Source organism: Rhamphochromis longiceps, linkage group LG13 (assembly GCF_057381845.1).
Source record: "Rhamphochromis longiceps isolate RC_006_pf linkage group LG13, R_longiceps_female_GT1.1, whole genome shotgun sequence".
Lineage (NCBI taxonomy): Eukaryota > Metazoa > Chordata > Actinopteri > Cichliformes > Cichlidae > Rhamphochromis > Rhamphochromis longiceps.
In genome coordinates, this window is record NC_140569.1 from 1,283,598 (window position 1) to 1,305,923 (window position 22,326).

The 22,326-nt window shown below is 43.0% G+C and overlaps 2 protein-coding genes and 1 long non-coding RNA gene across 4 annotated transcripts; 1 reads left to right on the forward strand and 2 right to left on the reverse strand.

Annotated features, from left to right (window-relative positions):
* Nucleotides 1–71: 71 nt before the first annotated feature.
* On the reverse strand, nucleotides 72–1,728 carry LOC146654963 (uncharacterized). The gene is made up of 3 exons (XR_014914311.1): nucleotides 1,592–1,728; nucleotides 601–663; nucleotides 72–493 (listed from the first exon to the last, which is right to left on the reverse strand). It is a non-coding gene; the product is annotated as an uncharacterized LOC146654963 (long non-coding RNA).
* On the forward strand, nucleotides 682–13,980 carry rnf166 (ring finger protein 166). 2 transcript variants are annotated; one of them, XM_085427885.1, is made up of 6 exons: nucleotides 682–2,040; nucleotides 5,311–5,467; nucleotides 5,804–5,916; nucleotides 7,136–7,250; nucleotides 7,921–8,028; nucleotides 11,146–13,980. In XM_085427885.1, the coding sequence occupies exons 1-6, from the start codon at nucleotides 1,862–1,864 to the stop codon at nucleotides 11,209–11,211; spliced, it is 738 nt and encodes a 245-aa protein (XP_085284011.1). In that variant the 5' UTR covers nucleotides 682–1,861; the 3' UTR covers nucleotides 11,212–13,980. The 2 variants fall into 2 exon arrangements, with proteins under 2 accessions (XP_085284011.1, XP_085284012.1); XM_085427886.1 differs by lacking the exon at nucleotides 7,136–7,250 and having other exon boundaries at nucleotides 684–2,040.
* A 2,399-nt stretch (nucleotides 13,981–16,379) lies between these two features.
* cyp17a1 (cytochrome P450, family 17, subfamily A, polypeptide 1) lies at nucleotides 16,380–21,778 on the reverse strand. The gene is made up of 8 exons (XM_085427414.1): nucleotides 21,420–21,778; nucleotides 21,198–21,336; nucleotides 20,451–20,686; nucleotides 20,072–20,158; nucleotides 19,550–19,768; nucleotides 18,838–19,007; nucleotides 18,462–18,565; nucleotides 16,380–17,727 (listed from the first exon to the last, which is right to left on the reverse strand). The coding sequence occupies exons 1-8, from the start codon at nucleotides 21,732–21,734 to the stop codon at nucleotides 17,447–17,449; spliced, it is 1,551 nt and encodes a 516-aa protein (XP_085283540.1). The 5' UTR covers nucleotides 21,735–21,778; the 3' UTR covers nucleotides 16,380–17,446.
* Nucleotides 21,779–22,326: the final 548 nt, after the last annotated feature.

The following is a 22,326-nucleotide window of genomic DNA, read 5'->3' on the forward strand; positions in this document are numbered from 1 at the left end:
CTGATTGCCACGGAATGAGGAACAGGTGAGTGGGAGTGGCCAGGACCCCGGCCAGGTGCGGAACTGGGGAAACACGAGCCGCTCACTTGGAGCTTGACAGAAAAGCATAGCTGGTGGCTAAACATCTGTTAAAATACGTAGTTCAGATAATATTACTGTAGAAGGGAAAACAGGAAGAGAAACGTCAGAGAATAGAGAGTTATTAGAACACGCAGATGTAAATGATTCAATAAATGGACCTCTCAAATCAGAGTCACCACGAAGATCAGGTTTGTTATCTAACGAGAAGTCAACTTTGTGACTAAAGAATATTATTTACAATAAAATCTGGGAAACGGAAAGAAGCAGTAATGGTAAAGATCTGCACGCCAGGCAAAGATGACACAGACACTTTTGAAATTGAAAAAGCACAGGGTACGATGTGGAGACAAGGTTTATTCATCCAAATGAGGAAGATGGCATCGCAGGGTGAATGTAGACAAGGATTTTCTCTCTGGAAGGCAAACACAAGTAAGGATAGGAAATAATTATTCTGAGAAGTATATAGTATGCATGTCTATAGTACTTAATATTAGAAAAGAGCAACTGACATTAAATTACCGGGAAAGCTTAGATGGTGATGGAGGCGCATCCAACTCGGGGAATGGTTAAACCCTGCTGGGTCTAAGAAAACATGAGGAGTTTTGGTTGGACTGTGAAACCAAAAGCAATCAAGCTCAAGTTAAATAGAACCTTTAGCAGTAATACAGCTGTGGATACCTCCAGATGCTACAGTAGATTTCACTTTGGTGGAAAAGAGAAATGAGGATGAGGAGTTTACTTTAAACCCACGTACAGTACAGAAATATATTTGTGTATAACTGTAAAGAGTATAGAGTAGCTTTTACTTTGACCTGAGTTTAATATCAAAGTAGGGAAACTGATAAATGATGGACTCGCTACACACAGGAGAAATGCTTGTAACCTTATCAGCCACTGGGTTGAAGACACCACACCATTAAGACCAGTCATTTGTTCAGATTCCAGTTCATCATTAGTACGTTTACAATTCAGAAAGTAGACCAGATATATTCATCGAAATCAAACAGCTGGAGAAACGAGGAGACGGGGGAGGAGGAGAGGATGACTTCATGTCTCAGATTTGGGCGCACTGGGCCGAAGCGCACACTCTTCATTTCAGGCAAACATTGGAAAGCGTGAGCACTGTGGCGATGAGGCAAAGCAGCTCGTTATATGACACTGTCGGGAAGAAGGAAGACAACGGATTCAAAACCCAAACAGAATCGAACTGAAACTAGATTTAACTGATTTAGAAATAACTCGGGAAATTATCAGGGAATATCTCTTCATCTTAGACAAACGCATTTGTATGATAGGCTCGATCCACATGCCAGACCAGTTGTTGGAGGTAATGCACCGAGCAGCCGCCAATAAACACCAAAGAAGAAGAACTCCAGCTTCCAGAAAGCATCGCGCGCACAGGCTGTTTGTTGTGGCTGCCTCGCGCGCGTCCGCTGGCAGCTGACAGCGAGCGGCTCTGTGGCGCTGCGCGTTGCTTGCGCGTTGATTGCGCGTTGCTTGCGCAGCTCACTTTGTTTGTTCAGCTCATCCTCGCGGCATCGTGCGCACACTCGCCAACAACACTCCCACTGTTTACTTGTTCGGCGTGTCTTTCTCAGCCGCGGAAAGGTGATGCTGTGCTCAGTGGAGGATTTTATGTCGAGCCAAAGCCATCATGTTTGCAGAACGTTAGTTCAAACTCCCGACATGAAGCACTAGCTACCAGCTGTCTGAGTGCTTGGACCGCTTCCTCTTTCGGGCACCGAGCAGTTGTCGACGATTTCAGGTCGTCTGCGGCTCCATGATGGCGATGTTTAGGAGCTTTGTGTCGGCGAGCTCCCAGCTCCGCCAGCAGCAGCAGCCCAACGGCGGCCCGGGCTCGCTGGCAGCCCCGGCGGAGAGCATCGAGAGCCAGTTCTCCTGCCCCATCTGCCTGGAGGTCTACCACAAACCCGTCAGCATCGCCAGCTGTGCTCACACGTAAAGTAGCCGCTTGTTCTTCTGCTTTCTGCTGTCGTGCGTGGACGTAAATGACCGTGAACGGTCACTTTCATGTCCAGCTGTGGTCTTCTATCGAAGAACACATGTGTGTCTTTACAGCAGCTGACCTGAGTAAGTTTATGTGTCCATCAGCATCCTCTGACGGCACCGAGCCCGAACACGACGATCCGTGCGCGTGCGTGCACGGAGTTTATATGTGCATGCACGCGCACACTTTCAGATGACAGTAAAATGTTTATAAACGGTAACTTATCCATTGTCAGCACTACAAGACTGTCATATTAAACTATAACTGTGCGTGACACCAGTAGGCCCACTGGTGAGCCAAACAAGCAGAAGACCTAGAGTTCAATCTTGGCCTCATCCTCGGGTTGTGCCAGGAACTGGGTTCAAACCAGTTCAGCTACTTGCTGCAGAGAGCAGCTGAAAGCAGATGGAGTGTGCAGTGTTGTTCTCTCACGTTCCCCTCCACACACGTACAAAAGGGTTTAACATGCAGGACCTAAATGCCAGTCGTTTCTATTTTTAAAATGATGGCAACATCCTGTCAGTTTAAGACAAGAATGGATAAATATTTCACTAATCCAGATTTCAGAGTAACGGTCTCCAAAGGTTGAAGTGTACCGACGAGTGTTGGTTCCACACGGGGAGATTACAGGACTCACTGAACAACAACGATCGTCTGCTTTTAAAAACTCAGCTTTTAGGTCACATTTCTGACTTTAATCTCAGAATGGTCAACAATATTTCTTCTCTTGACTTGGTCCTAGTACTCCTTCAGCTCATTTCGTGCTGATGCTCTGTTGACACTCGTGTTTGTGGGAGTTTTCTGGATAAACCCAGTGCTCTGAATCCTTTTCCTTCCTGTCACATTTGCTGGCTCTCAGTTCTTTGATTAAGTTGATTTATTTTCTTCGCTCCTTCTAAGCTGAACTTTCAGCACGATGTCCCATCATGTGCATCACTCTCTGCAGCTTTGAATAATAATTTTAGATCTTCGGCATCTGGTTGTCATCATCTCTGTTTCTATTTTTGAATAAACTGTGTTAGAGACACACTTGACCTCAGTAAAGGTGGTTTGCAATCTGTTTCTTCCAGCCTTGAAGAGGCTGGTAAAGAGATGTCAGCTCTTTAGTGTGCTGAGACAGAAATCGTTTCAGCAGCGACACAGAAACACAGAATCAAGGCTCATTTTATTTATGTTGTGTCAGCATAAATATCATATAGTCCTGTTTACATCAGGACTGGTTCACTGCTGCTGTCCTGCTGCAGTGACTCAGCGATGCTCCTCTCATGTTATACACTGTGCAGCATATTAGTCTTCGATTATAGTCGACTCATTAACACTCTGTGATGTCCTGGCTGTGAAATATCTGTAGTTTGGTTTATATACCTCCATTAAATAAAATATATTAAATATCCATTAAATTGAATCGAACACAGATTGTATGCTGTGGAGCGTTTGTAGGCCGGGTGAGTCTGCATCTACTCGCTGTAGTCCAACACAAAGAAGATAGCAGACTGCTCTGCTTCCTGGTCCCAACTCTGGATTGTCACATTTTGGAGGTTTTAATAAAGTTGGACAGATTTTTAGAAGTGAGAGCTGAACGTGTCCCTGCTGCTCTGACTGGGAAAGACCAGAGAAAACCACAAACTCCGACACTGTTTAGTTGCACACTGATTTAATGTTAATACCCGGGTGCCGTTACTACTGACGTGATGTTCTAGCTGAATGCAGTGACAGCATTCACCAAGCATTTATTATTAGCTGAAAATAACAAGCAGTGGAGGAATTTTACAGACCTTTCCATTTATGAATCACCTCAGTACACAAAAAACTCTATTGTGAAGAATAAAAAGAATTATCCTGCAGAAAAATGTGTCCCCATGTTCAATCAATTAATGTTAGTGCTTCATATGTTTAAGACTGAGCTCGTTTTAAATACTGTGTATACTGTTTAATGTGCAGCATCATGTTCGTTCAATTCAGTTCATTTGAGTTTTATTTATACAGCAAATCACAACAAAAGTCGCCTAAAGGCGCTTCATAGATACAGAGAAAAACCCAACAATCACATGACCCCCTATGAGCAGCACTTTGGCAACAGTGGGAAGGAAAAACTCCCTTTTAACAGGAAGAAACCTCCGGCAGAACCAGGCTCAGGGAGGGGCGGGGCCATCTGCTGTGATTGGTTGGGGTGAGAGAAGGAAGACAGGATAAAGACATGCTGTGGAAGAGAGACAGAGGTTAATAACAGATATGATTCAATGCAGAGAGGTCTGTTAACACATAGTGAGTGACGAAGAAACACCCAGTGCATCATGGGAGCTTAAGTCTATTGCAGCATAACTAAGGGAGGATTCAGGGTCACCTGGTCCAGCCCTAACTATATGCTTTAGCAAAAAGGAAAGTTTGAAGCCTAATCTTGAAAGTAGAGATAGTGTCTGTCTCCTGAATCCAAACTGGAAGCTGGTTCCACAGAAGAGGGGCCTGAAAACTGAAGGCTCTGCCTCCCATTCTACTTTTAAATACTCTAGGAACAACAAGTAGGCCTGCAGAGCGAGAGCGAAGTGCTCTAATAGGGTGATATGGTACTACAAGGTCATTAAGATAAGATGGGGCCTGATTATTTAAGACCTTGTATCTTTAAATCAGATGTTTATAGCAGCCGTCTTTTATGTAAACTATTGTTCATGAGCTCATAAACACAGGACTACGTCTTGATTTTTTTAAGTATATTTAAATTGATAGATATGTGTTGAAGTTCTGTGTGCTGGGGTCTGCACTCACTCAGCTGGGCTCTTGTTGACTGTTAGCATGCTGTCTGTGCAGGTTTGTTTAACTTGTTCAGTCCTTGGTCAAGTACAGGAAGGAAGAAGGAAAATGAATAAACAGAAAGAAGAATAGCAACACCCATCTGATCATTAAGTGCTTGAGCCACAAATTTGGATGGTTTCCTTTGGGTTCCTCTGAGTTTTACTGCCACCTGAGCTCAGCTAAATATTTGACAACAGCTTTGAATGAACTGCAAGTGGAACTTCTGTATGTTTTTTCTGTTTTAGTCAGACTGCAAAGCATTGATGAATAAGAGACATGTGACTTTTATGTAATTACCCAGGAAACTTAAAAACAGCCTAATTGTGAAAGAAATCCTTTGAAGATGGATTTAAACGAGAGTGACAGTGGAGGAGCCAGCAGCGCTCTGCTGGCCTGAGTAAAGATGTTACCTTTGCTGTTTGCTTTTCCAGGTTTTGTGGGGAGTGTCTGCAGCCCTGTCTCCAGGTGACCTCACCTCTCTGCCCCCTCTGTCGCGTGCCCTTCGACCCCAAGAAGGTGGAGCGGTCCTCCAGTGTGGAGAAGCAGCTGGCTTCATATAAAGCACCCTGTAGGGGTTGTAACAAGAAGGTAGATAATGACTGCTCTAGCAGATAACAGACCCCCACAGTGTTATAAAAATATTATTTGTTGCACAATTCACACTGTGAATGTAAATCTTTTCTTTTTTATTTATAGTCTTTGGCCATTTGTGCAAATTCAACTGTGAAACTGAAAAAGGAAATAAACGTGTCAAAAGTGATAATGGGTGAAATGAAAGTCACTATAAAAATGGACGACAGTCTGAGAATCAGAGTAAGATGAATAGAAGTGAAGAGCAGACTAAACGCCCCCCCTCCATGCAGTGTCACTGTGACTCTTTACATACATGTACAGTCATAACCTCAGGTGTGTGCGTGCTTTCAGGTGGCTCTAGTAAAGATGAGGTCCCACATTGCTTCCTGTTCCAAGGTGCAGGAGCAGATGGCCAACTGTCCCAAGTTTGTTCCTGTGGTGCCCACCTCCCAGCCTATACCAAGGTACCCACACTGCAACCATGTTCATGCAGCACAGCTGATACATGATACTTTAATCACCTCACCTGAATGCAGCCGTTCACACCATCATTTCACTGGATGGATTTGTGGCACTTCTTAGAACCAAGCTCGATATTTTGGATTTTTTAGATCCAAAGAAACCAGTGTGACCAATCAGACCCTGCATTTGGCAGCAAGCACAGTCATACTGCACACTGGTAGTGTAAATAGCAGTGTGCACTAATGCTGTGTTATCTGAGACACTCAGCTAGCTGCTGCTCTGGGTCAGTCAGCTCTCAGTGCCCCACTAACATCCTGAATCGTGGCCACGATTCAGCTTCCACTGCTCGGCCGAGACGTCCTCCCTGCTGCTGCCTGCGCGTGTCAGCTGGAAGGACTCTCAGTTCAGTCCTGTATCAGCGTTATCATCGTTTCATGTCCACTTCATTCTCTTCACAGTGCAGCTTTACACTGCACTACATCACACAGCAAGTCTGGATCTGGAAACGTTTATGGTTTCATGTTTTTATTGCAACACATTCGGTGTGTAACAGCCTCCAGAGGTGTGCGGCTCGATCCAAATGTCGATAGTATCAGAGACACTGCTGCTGTCGCTAAAAGATTAATCAGTACTTTCCTTCTCGAGCCCACTGTGTGTGTTCAATTCATTCATGTTTTTGTTTGGAAATGTAAAACATGCACCTGAACCTTTGTGTCACGTCTGTTTTATTTACAGCCAATAACACAACTGAAGTTGACACAAACTTCCTGTGTTAACTCAATGCTGTGGAACGTGATAGTGATTCAGTGGCCATGAAGGTGTGTCTCAGAGTGGGACACACTGCTCTGCTGTTAGAGTTCAAAGTGCCTCTATTTTATTTAGCAGTGCTGCTGTCTGCAGCACAAGTGCAGTTTGGTCACACAGTGAAGTGTTGCCAAAGTGCACATGTGTGACCCACAGCTGAGCCTTCCTGATTTGAGAGGCTGTGATCACAGACCTGTAGTGTGAGTGAGTTTGCAGCTCTCAGTGTATTTGTGTAAATGTCACGTTTGTGACTTTTTCCAAATACAAGTTCAAATTTGTTGGACACATTTTCCAACAGCGTAGCTGCCTGTGAGACTGGATACATCTGTACATGTTCAGCTTCACTGTGACACAAATGCACACACGTCGGCCCAGCCTTGTGATAATTTGTGTGTGTGTGTGTCCTTTTATATGCAGCAATATTCCAAACCGGTCAACATTTGTGTGTCCGTTCTGTGGGGCCAGAAACCTGGACCAGCAGGAACTGGTGAAGCACTGTATGGAAAACCATCGTAATGACCCAAACAAAGTGGTGAGATAGTGACGACTGCACCAGACTGTCAAACTGTGTTTGTATCAGGATAACATCAGCACCATCTAGATTATTTCTGGGTGTCAGGAACAGAGTTGCCTTTAATCTGTCCGTGAAACAGCCGCACAAACGTCTCCGGGAATCTTTAGGAAATCTTGGAAAAGTCTTTTCCATTTTGCCTCGGAGTTACAGTTCTGTTCCTGCTCCCACTGAATTCCTCCTGAAGTTACTGAGGTGTTAATGGCTGTAAGGTGTAAGCAGTACAGAACACAGATTTCCAGACTACCACACTCACTAATTTCCTGTTAACACGTGTCGTGTGGCTCATCTCCTTTGTTCGGCTGGATTCCCTCCTCACCTCAGCCCTGTGCAGGCAGCGTGATGGTGCAGTAGTTAGAACTGCTGCTTCTCACCAAGCAGGTTTCTCTGTGTTTGCAGAGGCGCTAAACTAACTGTGTTTGTGCAGTAGATGCAGTAAACACGGCCTGTAGTCCAAAGAAAAGCTGGAAGCTCGGTCAGACCAGAGAAGCCTTATATAGAGATGCCAGTTTGCACAGGTTTCTATGAGAAAGCCCACACACACTCATCTAGTTGTTTTATATCCACAGCTTCCTGCCTGCTGCACCTGTGATGTGTGTGTCCTTTAATGGCTGTGTGCTCGTCCCTCCAGGTGTGTCCAGTGTGCTCAGCCATGCCGTGGGGAGACCCGAGCTACAAGAGCTCCAACTTTCTTCAGCATCTTCTCCACAGACACAAGTTCTCATATGACACGTTTGTTGTAAGTCCAGAGGAACCATTGTTCTTTAGAAATGATTTTTTAAAAGAAAAGATTCTTTGTGCAAACACACAAGGACAGAAATTCTGATGTGTGTTTGCGAGCAGTTTGGAAACATGATAATTCACAGTTTCACTACGTTATCCTCAACTATATAACGACTGTATAACGACTTTATAACGACTGTATAACGACTTTATAACGACTGTATAACGACTGTATGACGACTGTATAACGACTTTATAACGACTGTATAACGACTGTATGACGACTTTATAACGACTGTATAACGACTGTATAACGACTGTATAACGACTGTATAACGACTTTATAACGACTGTATAACGACTGTATAACGACTGTATAACGACTTTATAACGACTGTATAACGACTGTATAACGACTGTATAACGACTGTATAACGACTTTATAACGACTGTATAACGACTGTATAACGACTGTATAACGACTATATAACGACTGTATGACGACTGTATGACGACTTTATAACGACTGTATAACGACTTTATAACGACTTTATAACGACTGTATGACGACTGTATGACGACTGTATGACGACTTTATAACGACTGTATAACGACTGTATAACGACTTTATAACGACTTTATAACGACTGTATGACGACTGTATAACGACTGTATGACGACTTTATAACGACTGTATAACGACTGTATAACGACTGTATGACGACTTTATAACGACTTTATGACGACTGTATAACGACTGTATGACGACTTTATAACGACTTTATGACGACTGTATGACGACTGTATAACGACTGTATAACGACTGTATGACGACTTTATGACGACTGTATGACGACTGTATAACGACTGTATGACGACTTTATAACGACTGTATAACGACTTTATAACGACTTTATGACGACTGTATAACGACTGTATGACGACTTTATAACGACTGTATAACGACTTTATAACGACTTTATGACGACTGTATGACGACTGTATAACGACTGTATAACGACTGTATGACGACTGTATAACGACTGTATGACGACTTTATAACGACTTTATAACGACTTTATGACGACTGTATAACGACTGTATGACGACTGTATAACGACTTTATGACGACTTTATAACGACTGTATAACGACTGTATAACGACTTTATAATGACTTTATGACGACTGTATAACGACTGTATGACGACTTTATAACGACTGTATAACGACTGTATGACGACTTTATAACGACTTTATGACGACTGTATGACGACTTTATAACGACTTTATAACGACTTTATGACGACTGTATAACGACTGTATGACGACTGTATAACGACTTTATGACGACTTTATAACGACTGTATAACGACTGTATAACGACTTTATAACGACTTTATGACGACTGTATAACGACTGTATGACGACTTTATAACGACTGTATAACGACTGTATGACGACTGTATAACGACTGTATGACGACTTTATAACGACTTTATGACGACTGTATAACGACTGTATGACGACTGTATAACGACTGTATAACGACTGTATGACGACTTTATAACGACTGTATGACGACTGTATAACGACTGTATGACGACTTTATAACGACTGTATAACGACTTTATAACGACTTTATGACGACTGTATAACGACTGTATAACGACTGTATGACGACTGTATAACGACTGTATGACGACTTTATAACGACTGTATAACGACTGTATGACGACTGTATAACGACTTTATGACGACTTTATAACGACTGTATAACGACTTTATGACGACTTTATAACGACTGTATAACGACTGTATAACGACTTTATAACGACTTTATGACGACTGTATAACGACTGTATAACGACTTTATGACGACTGTATAACGACTGTATGACGACTTTATAACGACTGTATAACGACTTTATAACGACTTTATGACGACTGTATAACGACTGTATAACGACTGTATGACGACTGTATAACGACTGTATGACGACTTTATAACGACTTTATAACGACTTTATGACGACTGTATAACGACTGTATAACGACTGTATGACGACTGTATGACGACTGTATAACGACTGTATAACGACTTTATAACGACTTTATGACGACTGTATAACGACTGTATAACGACTTTATAACGACTTTATGACGACTGTATAACGACTGTATAACGACTGTATGACGACTGTATAACGACTGTATAACGACTTTATAACGACTTTATGACGACTGTATGACGACTTTATAACGACTTTATAACGACTTTATGACGACTGTATAACGACTGTATAACGACTGTATGACGACTGTATAACGACTGTATAACGACTTTATAACGACTTTATGACGACTGTATAACGACTGTATAACGACTGTATGACGACTGTATGACGACTGTATAACGACTTTATGACGACTTTATAACGACTGTATAACGACTGTATAACGACTTTATAACGACTTTATGACGACTGTATAACGACTGTATGACGACTTTATAACGACTGTATAACGACTTTATGACGACGTTATAACGACTGTATGACGACTTTATGACGACTGTATAACGATTGTATGACGACTTTATAACGACTGTATAACGACTGCATAACGACTGTATGATGACTGTATAACGACTGTATAACGACTTTATAACGACTGTATAACGACTTTATCAGAAATATGTGCTTTTAACCACAGTATGCAGTCATGAAGTGACAAACCAAGTTATAGGGTGGGGCTGCCAAAGTACGTGTACGTATGTGTACATGGCCCCGTACTTTTTGACCAATCGGTGGATGGCACCTAAAGCGCCCTGAGGCAACTGCTGCGTTGATTCGGGGCTGTATTAATAAAGTAAATTGGCACCTTGTGATCAAACTGAAGTGAAGCTGCTGCTGCAGAGTGTGTGCAGCTGGACAGAAACTCTGACTGAAAGAAAAGTAAAACATGATCATTTATAAGAAAACAAAATGAAGAAAAGTGTCTTTGGAGAAATTCAGACTGTAAGGCTGTAAATCCTGACAGTTCAACGATCTGAATCACAGAGCGTCTAAACAAAAGCTCGTTAGACTGGCAGATACATTCGTACAGTAATCAGTGCTTTCTGTATTTGGTCAGGACTACAGCATCGATGAAGAGGCAGCGCTGCAAGCAGCTTTGGCACTATCACTGACTGAAAACTGACCGAGCTCACACCACTGCCCCCTCTGTACTTCTGTTGATCCTTCTGGGAGGTCGAGGCTATCATCCACCCAGCAGACACAGCTGAGCTAGCCTGGTTCATGGAGTGTGTACAGGAGCTCCACCACAGACCACAGCTCCATACACATCCTGAAACATGTTTGTTTTTTAAATAAATTCCAGTCTGCATCTTTGTGCTCCGCCCATCGTCAGCTTCACTTCACAGCTGCAATAAGGATCACTACCTTCCTGAAGACGACACATACTGCTGATGTCAAACCCTCAGAAAGGTCAGGCTTCTGACTGGCTGCTGCTCGAGGTTAGATCTCAGAGAGCCAGTGAACCCAGCAGAGTTCAGCTAACAAACCTTTGCTTGGACGTAATTCTGTGGTAAGCTGCTGGGAAGCCACTGAGTGCTGATCTGCTGGTTATCTGCTCAGCACAGCCACCCCGTGTCCCTCCTGGCAGAGCAGGTCACCTACTAACTGGAAGGTTGGTGGTTCGATCCCCGTCTGCTCCAGTCTGCATGCCAAATACCCTCGGGCAAGGGCCTGGCCCCCGTTGCTCCCCGATGCATCCGTCCGTGTCAGACAGAAAGCACTTACACAGAAGAAAGTGCTTGATGGTGTGAACGAGGCGAGTTTAGAAAGGTGCTCTATAAGGTGCGAGTTTGACGCTCTGTTGAACCTGATGCAGCCAACGTGTTTCTGCAGCTTTGGACACGTCTGTGTTTCCTCTGCATGTAACACGGCCGCAGCACAACCTTCCTGTTGTTTCCTGCACTTTTGTCAGGTTTCGTTTGACAGCTGATGAAATCTTTGAGCAGGTCTGACCTGCGAGCAGAGGAGCGTCAGTGAGCAGCCGATGCTGAGGTTTAATGAACTGTTTTCATTGTTTTGAACGTGGCTGCCATTAGGTCACCATAGCAACCTGAACACAACAGTCGTCGGCGAGTAAAATGAACTGTGATCAGCCCACACGTGATGTAATGTCCACAGACTCAGCTGGACGATGTCAGACATGAATGTCGAGATTTTAAGATGTATCTGCGTTTGAACGTGGTGGAGTGTCTCCAGAATAAACATGTTCCTGCTGGGAGCACGAAATAAAAGTAATGATTCACGAGGTTTCTACAACATTGCCTTCTTTGTACTTTCCTCTATTGCATGTTCCTCTGACGGTGTTTCTGACTGGAGCGCACGCGTGTGCAGGTGTTTCCTGTTGCCACGTGAAACTGAAAGCCCGAGTTATCCACCGCCGCTCTCTATCCTGGCTTTTAACCAGGAAGCCTGGCTGTGCAGAACTAACTGACAGCTACAGAGCTGTGTTGGACTGTGGGTTGGTGTCTAGCTGAATTAACCTGAAAAAGATGAATGGTGCTTTTATAAGTCTTGCACGCACGGTGCACCACAGGCTACACTGGCTGTGATTTCAAATTTTGTTTGGTTGCACCAACACACAGCTGGGAAGGTTTTCTGGAGCCTGTTTATTACGTGGTGTTCAGCTTTTTCCTTTAAATACCGATGTATCTGCATCTCTGGTGGCCTCCCAAAATTCTTTGCAGTTTGATGAATCTTCTTCATTTCTCACACTATCTGGCAACAAGTGTGAATTGAATTAGCAGAAGAAGCTGCACAGATGCACAAACAGATGTTTTTTAGTGTTTCTCTCCAGGGTTTCAGGCACTTTGTCCCTGTAACAGCAGCAAAAATCAAAGTTCTGATGAGTCGCTGGAACAGGTCAGACATCTGTTAAATATTACACACGTATTCTGCTGTGAGCTCTGCCGTCATAGTCAAAGTCAAATGTATTTTTATGGCACATTTAAAACAACGAATGTTGACAAAGGTGCTGCACAATGAAGATCAACACAGGGAGACATGATAAAAGTGGTTTTTTGTCCCGTTTGGTTCTTTAGGCGTCAGAATTGATGTCTGTCCAACAAAGATACCCGACGGATTTACTTTACTTTATGAAATGTTCAAAAACATAATGCACAATGGGAGACGCCATACGTTTGTATGATTTCATAATGTGTGTGTGCCTGACATGTGCGCCTTGTGAGAATTATTATCCAGCTATATTTGTAGCTCATCCATTTCAGTGAAGGCTTCACTGCAGATAACAGGAGCGAGCTGCAGAGACCATCACAGTTTAACATTCTGATCACACATGCTCACCTTCGATGGCTCCTTTTGTTTAATCCTGGGAATATTTGCGCTCGTCTGACTGTCTGGATGAAAGTGGACCCTCCACTTTACTGCTGTCTGTGTTTCAACTCTTACCATGAGAAATGTTTTCATGATGATCTGCTGAGACTGACGAGGACAAAATGATTTACTTTTGGAAACTGTTTGAAACCACTGACGTGGCTCAGGCATGTGTCTGCAGCCTCACTGGGTGATGAGGTGAGTTCACGAAGTTGAGCTGCCATTAACACAAATAACAATATTGTAATGACCTAGTTTAACCAATAGATGGCAGTCCCTCTGCAGACATGCAGCGCTGCAGTGAAACCAGCATATATTCATGCTGAAGTCCTGTTTGACCCACAGGTGAACTTAGAGAAGATCAGAGGGTCCACAGAAGGTCACGTGGTCATTCACACTCCAATCAGTCGTTTGTTTCCTGTTCTTTCTGGTTTTCCTTGTGATTGTGATAAGAGTGCTTTGTTAGAAGTTTTGGGAACCTGTAACATTACATTTTGTGGTCTCACTTAAAGAGCAACCCCAGTTTATTCAAATTATCTACAGAGAAACGGAGCGTTAAATCGGACTTCACTTTGCTGTGATGGTAACAGATGATAAAAGGCTATGTGGACAGTGTGTGTAGATGCTGTCACCAGGATTGTCCACATCTGTCTCCTCTCCATCATTTAGGATTTAGAGTTACACAAATATTTACCTTGTTAACATTATTTTCTTATTGTAACAGCACCTGGATCCAGAGGAACATCTGCATCAGGATTCGTTTATATTTTCGTAACAGTATCAACTCATTGTCTCAGTTTATTTTAGTTTGAGATTTTAATGCATTTGTCATGTCAGGTTTGGACATGGCTGAATGTGGCACACACTGTTTGATTTGAATAAAATTCACTTCTTAACCGTAGTTTTTCCAGTGTGATTTACATTGTAAGATGAATACTGCAACCCTTAATTACATAAGACTGTTGATAAATTAATGCTGTGAGAGGGAAGAATGTCCTGCTAACAAGAAGAGAGACCTCCACCAGAACATTTAAACCTATTTTCTGCACATTCCAGCACATAAAATAAAATATTTTTTGTGTTTACACTCAGTCTTTCAAATAGATGCAAGTAAAACACAGCAGAAAATAAATAAAGTCAAAGACTCAGCGGTCCTGTTGCTCTATTTCCACCTGTAAAGCAGGAGTGAGGCAGGCGGAGGGTTACCCTGGTGCAGGTGTGCCGCGGTCAGTGGAAGAATCCGCGAGTTTCTCTGTGAGTTTCCCATTATGTCGTAGCTACTCGGTGCTTGTTGGAAGTTTAGGGGTTTTTTTCGCTGTAAAAAGAAGTTTTCTTCCCACGCACAGCGGACACTAATGTTTTTGTCACTTTTTATGGAATCAAACTCAAAGTAAGGTCAGTACTTCCACGCTTTAAACGCTGCACGCTCATACTCTCTCCCACACTCGATATGTGATCCATTGTTGATCTGCACACAGCTGTTGTCACGAACGGCGCACTCGCTTACGTCACTGTCGTGAGACATTCTCACAAAAAATCACGGTTTTAGTAACGCAGTAACGCAGCGTTCCTACGGCAAAGTAACGGTAATCTAATTACTGTTTTTGCAATAGTAATCCCTTACTTTACTCATTACTTGAAAAAAGTAATCAGATTACAGTAACGCGTTACTGTACTTGTACTTGTTACTTGCACATCAGGTTCTTTCACACAGCTCACACAGGATTCCCCGAGTTTCTGACTGTTGTTTGTTTTCCTGTTTTTACGTATCCTATATTATCTGTTCTCATTTCTTCACTACATAACGTTTGATCTGTGATGTGGTTTTTTAAATGAACAAAACATTGCTGTTAGAGTTTTGGCATTTCAAAGACAGTAATGTAGGTCCAGTGATGTTAGCTGTAAGTCTAACGAGGCTTTAGAAAGAACCTTCTTCCACCTCATTCTGAGCCCAGAACGTTTGGTGTTCTCTTAGCCTCCGAGCTACATGTTTGCACTCTAATTGTTATGCTATATGAATTCGGGCTGTGCATTCACGGCCTAACCATGAGCCAAACAAATGCTGATCAGTTTTTCATACATTTTGACTGAAATGTGAAGAGGATGTAAACAGATCTGAGGCTCTTTGCCATCATTTCATTGGCTGTTTCTCAGGGTTTAAGTTTATCATGCTAAATGTTTTATAAGAAACTTCCCAGAAAACAACATTTTTATATTTGCATCACATTTATGATCCAGTTCTTCAAGAAACATGACACCAGGGTTTGTATGATATACATCCTGAAGCCCAAAGTCTAAACGCAGCATCTGATTCTTGTTGGGTGAAAACCTGGTGATGCCACATTGAAGTATTTTGTGGGGTAATTCTTTTAACTTGTTTCTCGTGTCATATTAAATTTTTCTTGTATGACAAACTGGTTTGAAGTGCTTTTGCAGTTACATGTATGAGACATAAAAACATAGAAAGAGGTTGTTTTAGAGCATACGTTTCCACATGGGCCCAATATTTGCTCTTTAAATAAAACAGAATGGCCCTTAATGGACAGAGCAACAATGTAGAGTAGTAAGGTGAGAAGGATAAAATGGGAACGTTTGATGTGACGCTGCAGGTGTGATTGCAGTCACACTGATGAAGGGTGCAGATGCAGGACGATGATTCGTTTATGACTCAACACCAAATTAAAAGAAAAGCCGGAGCAACAGGAGACAAACTGTTGTCACAGGTTCCTGCGAGCTGGGTCTGGATATGTTTATGTATACATCCTTGTCCTTAAGCAGTTCTCCTACTTATATGTATATGCAAGTATATTTACTATATTGAGTAAACATAATTTACATTTGATGGGGGTGTCGCGAAATCGATCAATGCAGAGCAGTGAGACAAACCACGGAGGCCCCAGAGAAGTGCAATCAAACGATGAGTTTATTTACCAGGAGAAAACATCAGCACATGTCCTCTGACCAAAATACATGTTGTGGATACTTATAAAGCAGTGGGGTACACGCCCCCCCATGGCGTCAATGACAGATTAAAATAGGTTCCAGACATTAGTCACAGTTAATCGTACATCTTTAATAGCTATAAGCAGACATAGAACTTCTCTTTTCTATAACACCTTCCATACAAGGTAGTAAACTTCAAGCCCTCAGGGTCTCTGAGGCTAATTATTGACTCTGATCGTCTGTTACCAAGTAGAATAAAATATAGTGAGACTCCAAATGAGTTAAGGCCTCAGGCCGGACACATTCCTAGATTATATGTATTATATGTACTGTAAGCATGTATGCAGTCATCCTTCTATGTTCTAGTTTCCCTCAGCATGGATCACCTGGACAGTCACGCCAGTGAAGCTTAAAACCTTTAATGAACCGAACATCAACTCGAAATAAGCACAGATAGGCAATGTGCATAAAATACTTCTGGCTGTACCTGTAATAAAAGTTATCATAATAAAAGGATCCTCAAATGGACATCTTCAATAAACAGCTGTAATGCAGTATCAATACTGTGAGAAATATTATTAAGTGGAATGATGCTGTAAAGAATGTTATTAATGCAGTTATAATGATGCAGGTTATACGGCAGCAATAAAAGAATTTCTGTATCTCCACAAGGGACATCCTGTTCCTTTCACTGCAGTACATTTCTACCGTGTAAACCTTTATTTGTGTTCTCAGGATCAAAATAAAGTGGTTACATTTTGAGATTACCTGGTTACATCTTTGTGTTGTGGGTTAGTTTTTGCAGTAAATTTTGGGTGTACATCCTGTGAATGGACATCCTGTGTTATATGATCTCATCACAGACGTCACCTTGTACATTTGAAAATGAGAAAGCATCCTGCCTCCTGATGTCAGCAGAGTTAGCGACACCGGCCGATACGTTCTCCTCACAGTAGAAAAATAAAGAGACTGTTTGGAGCTGTTACAGGAGACTGTGTTACACTTCAGAAAAATAAGATTTCATGTCACAGTGCTGCAAGCTTGCTTTCCTTCTTGATGGTGCGTACGTATTCACAGCCATAGGACTATTCTGCCTGGCACTTATGTCTTGCCCAGTCTGGTCTGATTGTGGCATTCACCTTGTACTTGGCCGGCTGCAGGACCACTCCGAACTTTCCCTCCAGACTTGGCAGATCATGGCCTGGTGGGACAGTCAGAGTGAAGCGCTGCAGGATCCAGGACAGGAAGAGAAAGAGCTCCATCTTGGCCAAGGCCTCACCTAGACATACTCTCAGCCCAGCACCGAAGGGCAGGTAGCTGGGTGATGGGATCGTCAGTCCTGTGCCTTCACTATTCAAGAACCGGCCTGCAGAGCAACAACAACAGGTTTCACCAGCTGGGATGGTCACAGAAGCTAAACTAAAAGAACTGTCAGATCCAGCCTGTATACATATGTTGGTTCAGGATTTCATGTATTTGTCTCGATCTTAAAACAGTGGCGGTGAATCAAACGGGAACAAGACTCCAGGTATCCCCTAAGGTGAGGGTTTCCTGGTGAGACACTGACTTGCTGCTATTAGAGTCCTTTCTCCTTGGACTTTCAGATTCCTTGGAGAATTTGAAAGTCCAAAAATTATCGTTTGATGCATGCTCAATGCTGCAGCTGGGATAGGCTCCAGCGCCCCCCGCGACCCTGAAAAGGATAAGCGGAAGCGAATGGATGGATGGATGGCATGCTCAATGATCCAGGTAAGTAAATCCCCAAACGTTGATTCTGTTCATCTGGACGTGGCCGTTTTTTTAGTGGGAGAAACGTTTCGTCACTCATCCAGGTGACTTCTTCAACCCAAAAACCATCAAAAACAGGGTGTTTGTCGGGTCTTTAACATACAATTCAAAGCACCCTGATGTCACTGTTATTGTGTATTAACTTAAGTAGCCAAAAGCCATAACAATGATAGGAGCCAGAGACAGTGTCTGCCTTTCTATCACCATTAATCATCCTTGACTGAGGGAAGAAACCAAACAGACGTTTGCCTCAGAGAATAAAATCAGTTTCCATAACTGGATATTAAACTGTGGACAGATGTTTGCTCTTACCAGGGTCAAACCGCTCTGGGTTCTTCCACTCCTTCTCGTCATGGTGCAGAGCCCACAGGTTGATAATGACTCGAGTTCCCTTCCTCACTGTGAAATCTCCAAGGCTACAGAGACAAGAGCTCCCAGTTCACTCATGGGATTGACAATGGTGTTTGTGCATCAGGTAAATGTATTTTTAAGACTTCATTCAGAAACAGAAGATCCCAGATCAGTCCTACTTGTCAGTACAGAGCAGTAAGCTTCCTGTCCTAATAAACAGCCTGGTCACTTTTCACAGAAGTGTGTCATTTTAATAGATCGACGCAGTCAGCAGTCACCTCTGCTGTGTGTCAACATGGCTTTATTAAATGGGTGAACTCAGTGAGCATCGCTGTACCTGGTGTCACAGAGAGCCACGTGGGGGATGAGTAGAGGTGCCACGGGGCGAATCCGTAATAACTCCCTAATGGTGGCCTCCAGATAGGGCAGACTGCCTCGGTCGGTGAGTTTAGGAGAGCGGCTGTCACCCACCGTCCTGTCCAGCTCATCCTGGATACGTCTTTGCACCTAAACATGAAGCAGTAGAGTCACTGTGCATCGGAGATGCTCTTTAACAGCTTCACACACTCAGGATTCACACGTTTTTCTCTGTTGCATTTGATTAGAATCAATAAAAATATTATTCCCATTGGCTGCTGCAAGTTGGACATTAATGGGAATAAAGGGCGTGGCATGCTACTACACAAGTTCAGATTAACATCACTTACGTGTTGTGAGACTTGGCATGTTTTCATATGTGTGCTTTCACATTCACACTCCGGGCAGGTGAGTAACCTGATCTGCAGCTGCAGCCACCTGGAGTCTGTATGCTTCATTCAGCTGTGGTTTTCTTGCAGCTTCACAACAACTGACTTTATTAATGACTTTGTGTGTGTTGATGATGTTGCATAGGTATAGTTTGTAAAAAGATGCTTAAACTTAATTAGATTCAGAGTTTTAAACATGTTTTAGACCACAGACAGAGAGGAGGAGAAGGGTCGTTTTCATCAGACATCTTTGAAACCCATGCCACGCGCCTCGTGGAAACACTGCTGCTGATCGAGCCTTACCTCTGGGTGATGAATCAGGTACGTTATGGCCCATTTGAGCACAGTGGTAGTGGTTTCCACGCCAGCGCCAAAGATGTCTCCCACTGTCATGAGAATGTGGTCATCACTCAGGCCCACGGACTCTGCACTTATCTCTGATGTGTTGTTGTTCTCCGCACTGCGCTTGGCTCTTAGCAGAGCGTCTATCAGGTCTCTCTGCACGTGGTCGCTGTAATTCACCTGTGAGGGAGCAGCATGTCAGCGTACAGAACGCTTTGTATTTATTTAGCAAAGCAACCTAATGTGACCGCTGTAGTCAAGTATGTCTCTGTGTGATAATGTCCACCATCTCACAGCTGCACAGGATCACAGCTCTACTACAACATTGTGGTTTTTCTGCCTCAAATGTTGCCGATGCATTTGTACAAATGAAAGGAACCAAGTATGTGGTATAAGGTACGGGGCACATGACTAAGAGAGCAGTTTGTACTGTACACTACCTTTAAATTTCAAACACTAATGGCCCCGTGGTTAAAGGGTTACCTTGTGTTCATCAAATTTCTTCTGTAGAAGTTTGTCTCTCATGGAAACACAGTGTTTCAGGAGACGTAGGTCTGCATTAGGAAAGATCTGTGATAAAGACAAAAACAGCCTGATAAACATCACGGTCCAACTGTCACCTTCTTGCTCATCGCTCACAATGTGCTGCGAGAGCTCGATCGTGCTAGCATCATTATAAACATGCACTGCAAATGTGTGTGGATCAGACACTCTTCACATTCTTTCACCATAGATTCTAAGCAACACCAGAGTGGCAGTAATCCCACTAAGGAAACGCAACGAGGCGGCCTTTATCTTTCTGTTGATTGCCTACATTTACACTGCGGTCTGATTGTTTCTGCTCTGAGTTCTTGCTGCTTACCTGCAGCCAGGGGAAAATGTCCACCAGGCTGTCTTTGGCCACAGTGTCCACAATGCCCTGGCTGTACTGCAGCATATTCTCAAACTCTGGGTCGCCTCGGCAGTAGGACGAGTTGAAGCAGAGAGAGCAGATAACATTGGTGACGGCGCGAGTCAGCTCGGGAGAAAGATCCAGGGCCAGCCCCACGTCTGCTGCCTCTGACAGCACGGAGCACAGAGACTGGGCCTCTGCACAAACTGGGCAAGACAAAGTTCATTACCTTACATATTTATCATACTTAGAAACACTACAGCAGATATTACTGCATTTGGAGCATTTGAAATCTCTCTGTACACACACACACACACACACACACACACACACACACACACACACACAGTTTCCTACTGTTGCCAAACTTTTGTTGTGAGCTCTATATAAATAAACGTTATTGTTTCTCTTTATTATTTTCATTGTGCTAGAGTAGAATGAGAGTAGAATGAGAGTAGAATGAGAGTAGAATGAGAGTAGAACGACCAATCACTTTGTAAAAACAGGTCCTTTCCACCTGCTGACTGATCATTGCATTAGATATTTCTCTTTAACTTAAATTTATGCTTAAATGCTTTGAAGAGTAAAAAAAGTCCTCGAGTGTGTTCGTTTAAATGAGTGCGTCTGCCTGTTGTGATTTATTGCTGCTGATCTGCCTGCCATACGCAGTCTCACATGAGAGAGTGGTATCAAACTAGAGGAGTGAACTGTACTCACTGGTCTTCTCAATAGAGGCACAGCCTTCTCCAAACATGCACAGGGCTGCGTGGACTATCTTCCTGTGGAACTTCCACGTAGCACTGTAGTCTCCAAATGCAATGTCCTTCCCATCTTTAGTCAGAATATCTGTAGTTACCTTCATCACAAACACGACATGATGGAAACCAATCCAAAAAACAACCAAACAGAACAGGACATTTAGGAGAGAGTTATACCCACAGTTCTAGGTCTTCCTGCAAACGTCTTTCCCTTCTTGAGCAAGACTTCTTTGGCGTGCACATGATGGTTGACGACAATCACGCTGTGGGAGCCCATCATCAGCGAGTATGTTTGTCCGTATTTTACCTGCAGTTCTTTGAAAAGCACATGTGGTTGTAATTCACTCTGCAGGCTCAGCAGGCTGCCAATGAGTGGTAGTGCAGGGAGGTGTGGCGGCTCCCTAGAACCGTGTGCAGACATCCTGAACTTGAACTGCAGTGCTAACAAAGTGAGGCCCACCAACATGAACACACACAGATACCAAAACCAAGCCATATCAGTGACAGAGGCGCTTGGTTCAACAGAGCTGAAACATCCCAGGAAATATCTGTTCAAGGTTTCCCAACCACTGCGGAGCGCTGCTTTTATGCAGCAACTTCAAGGCCAGGTCCTTGAATCTGTAGGACTGTGACAACTCAAACAAGATAAGATGACACTCAGTCTTTCTAGAACTACACAAGATGCTGTAAAAGTGTAGAAAAGAACAGAACAGGACAGAATATAATAGAATAGAACAGGACAGGACAGAACAGAACAGAACAGAACAGAATAGAACAGAACAGAACAGAACAGAATAGAATAGAACAGAATAGAACAGAACAGAACAGAACAGGAATAGAATAGAACAGAATAGAACAGAACAGAACAGAACAGAATAGAACACAGCAAAATCTCCAGTGTTAAATTAACACTGGAGAGTGTCTATATGGGTCCACACCTCTGAGTGTTAAATACAACACTGTTGAGTGTTAAATTAACACTTTGACAGTGTTATATGTTTAAAAGTAACCTAGTCAGTTTTGAAGAGTAACAAAGACTAACACTGAGCAGTGCTGATTTTCTAACACTGGAATATTTCTAACATTTT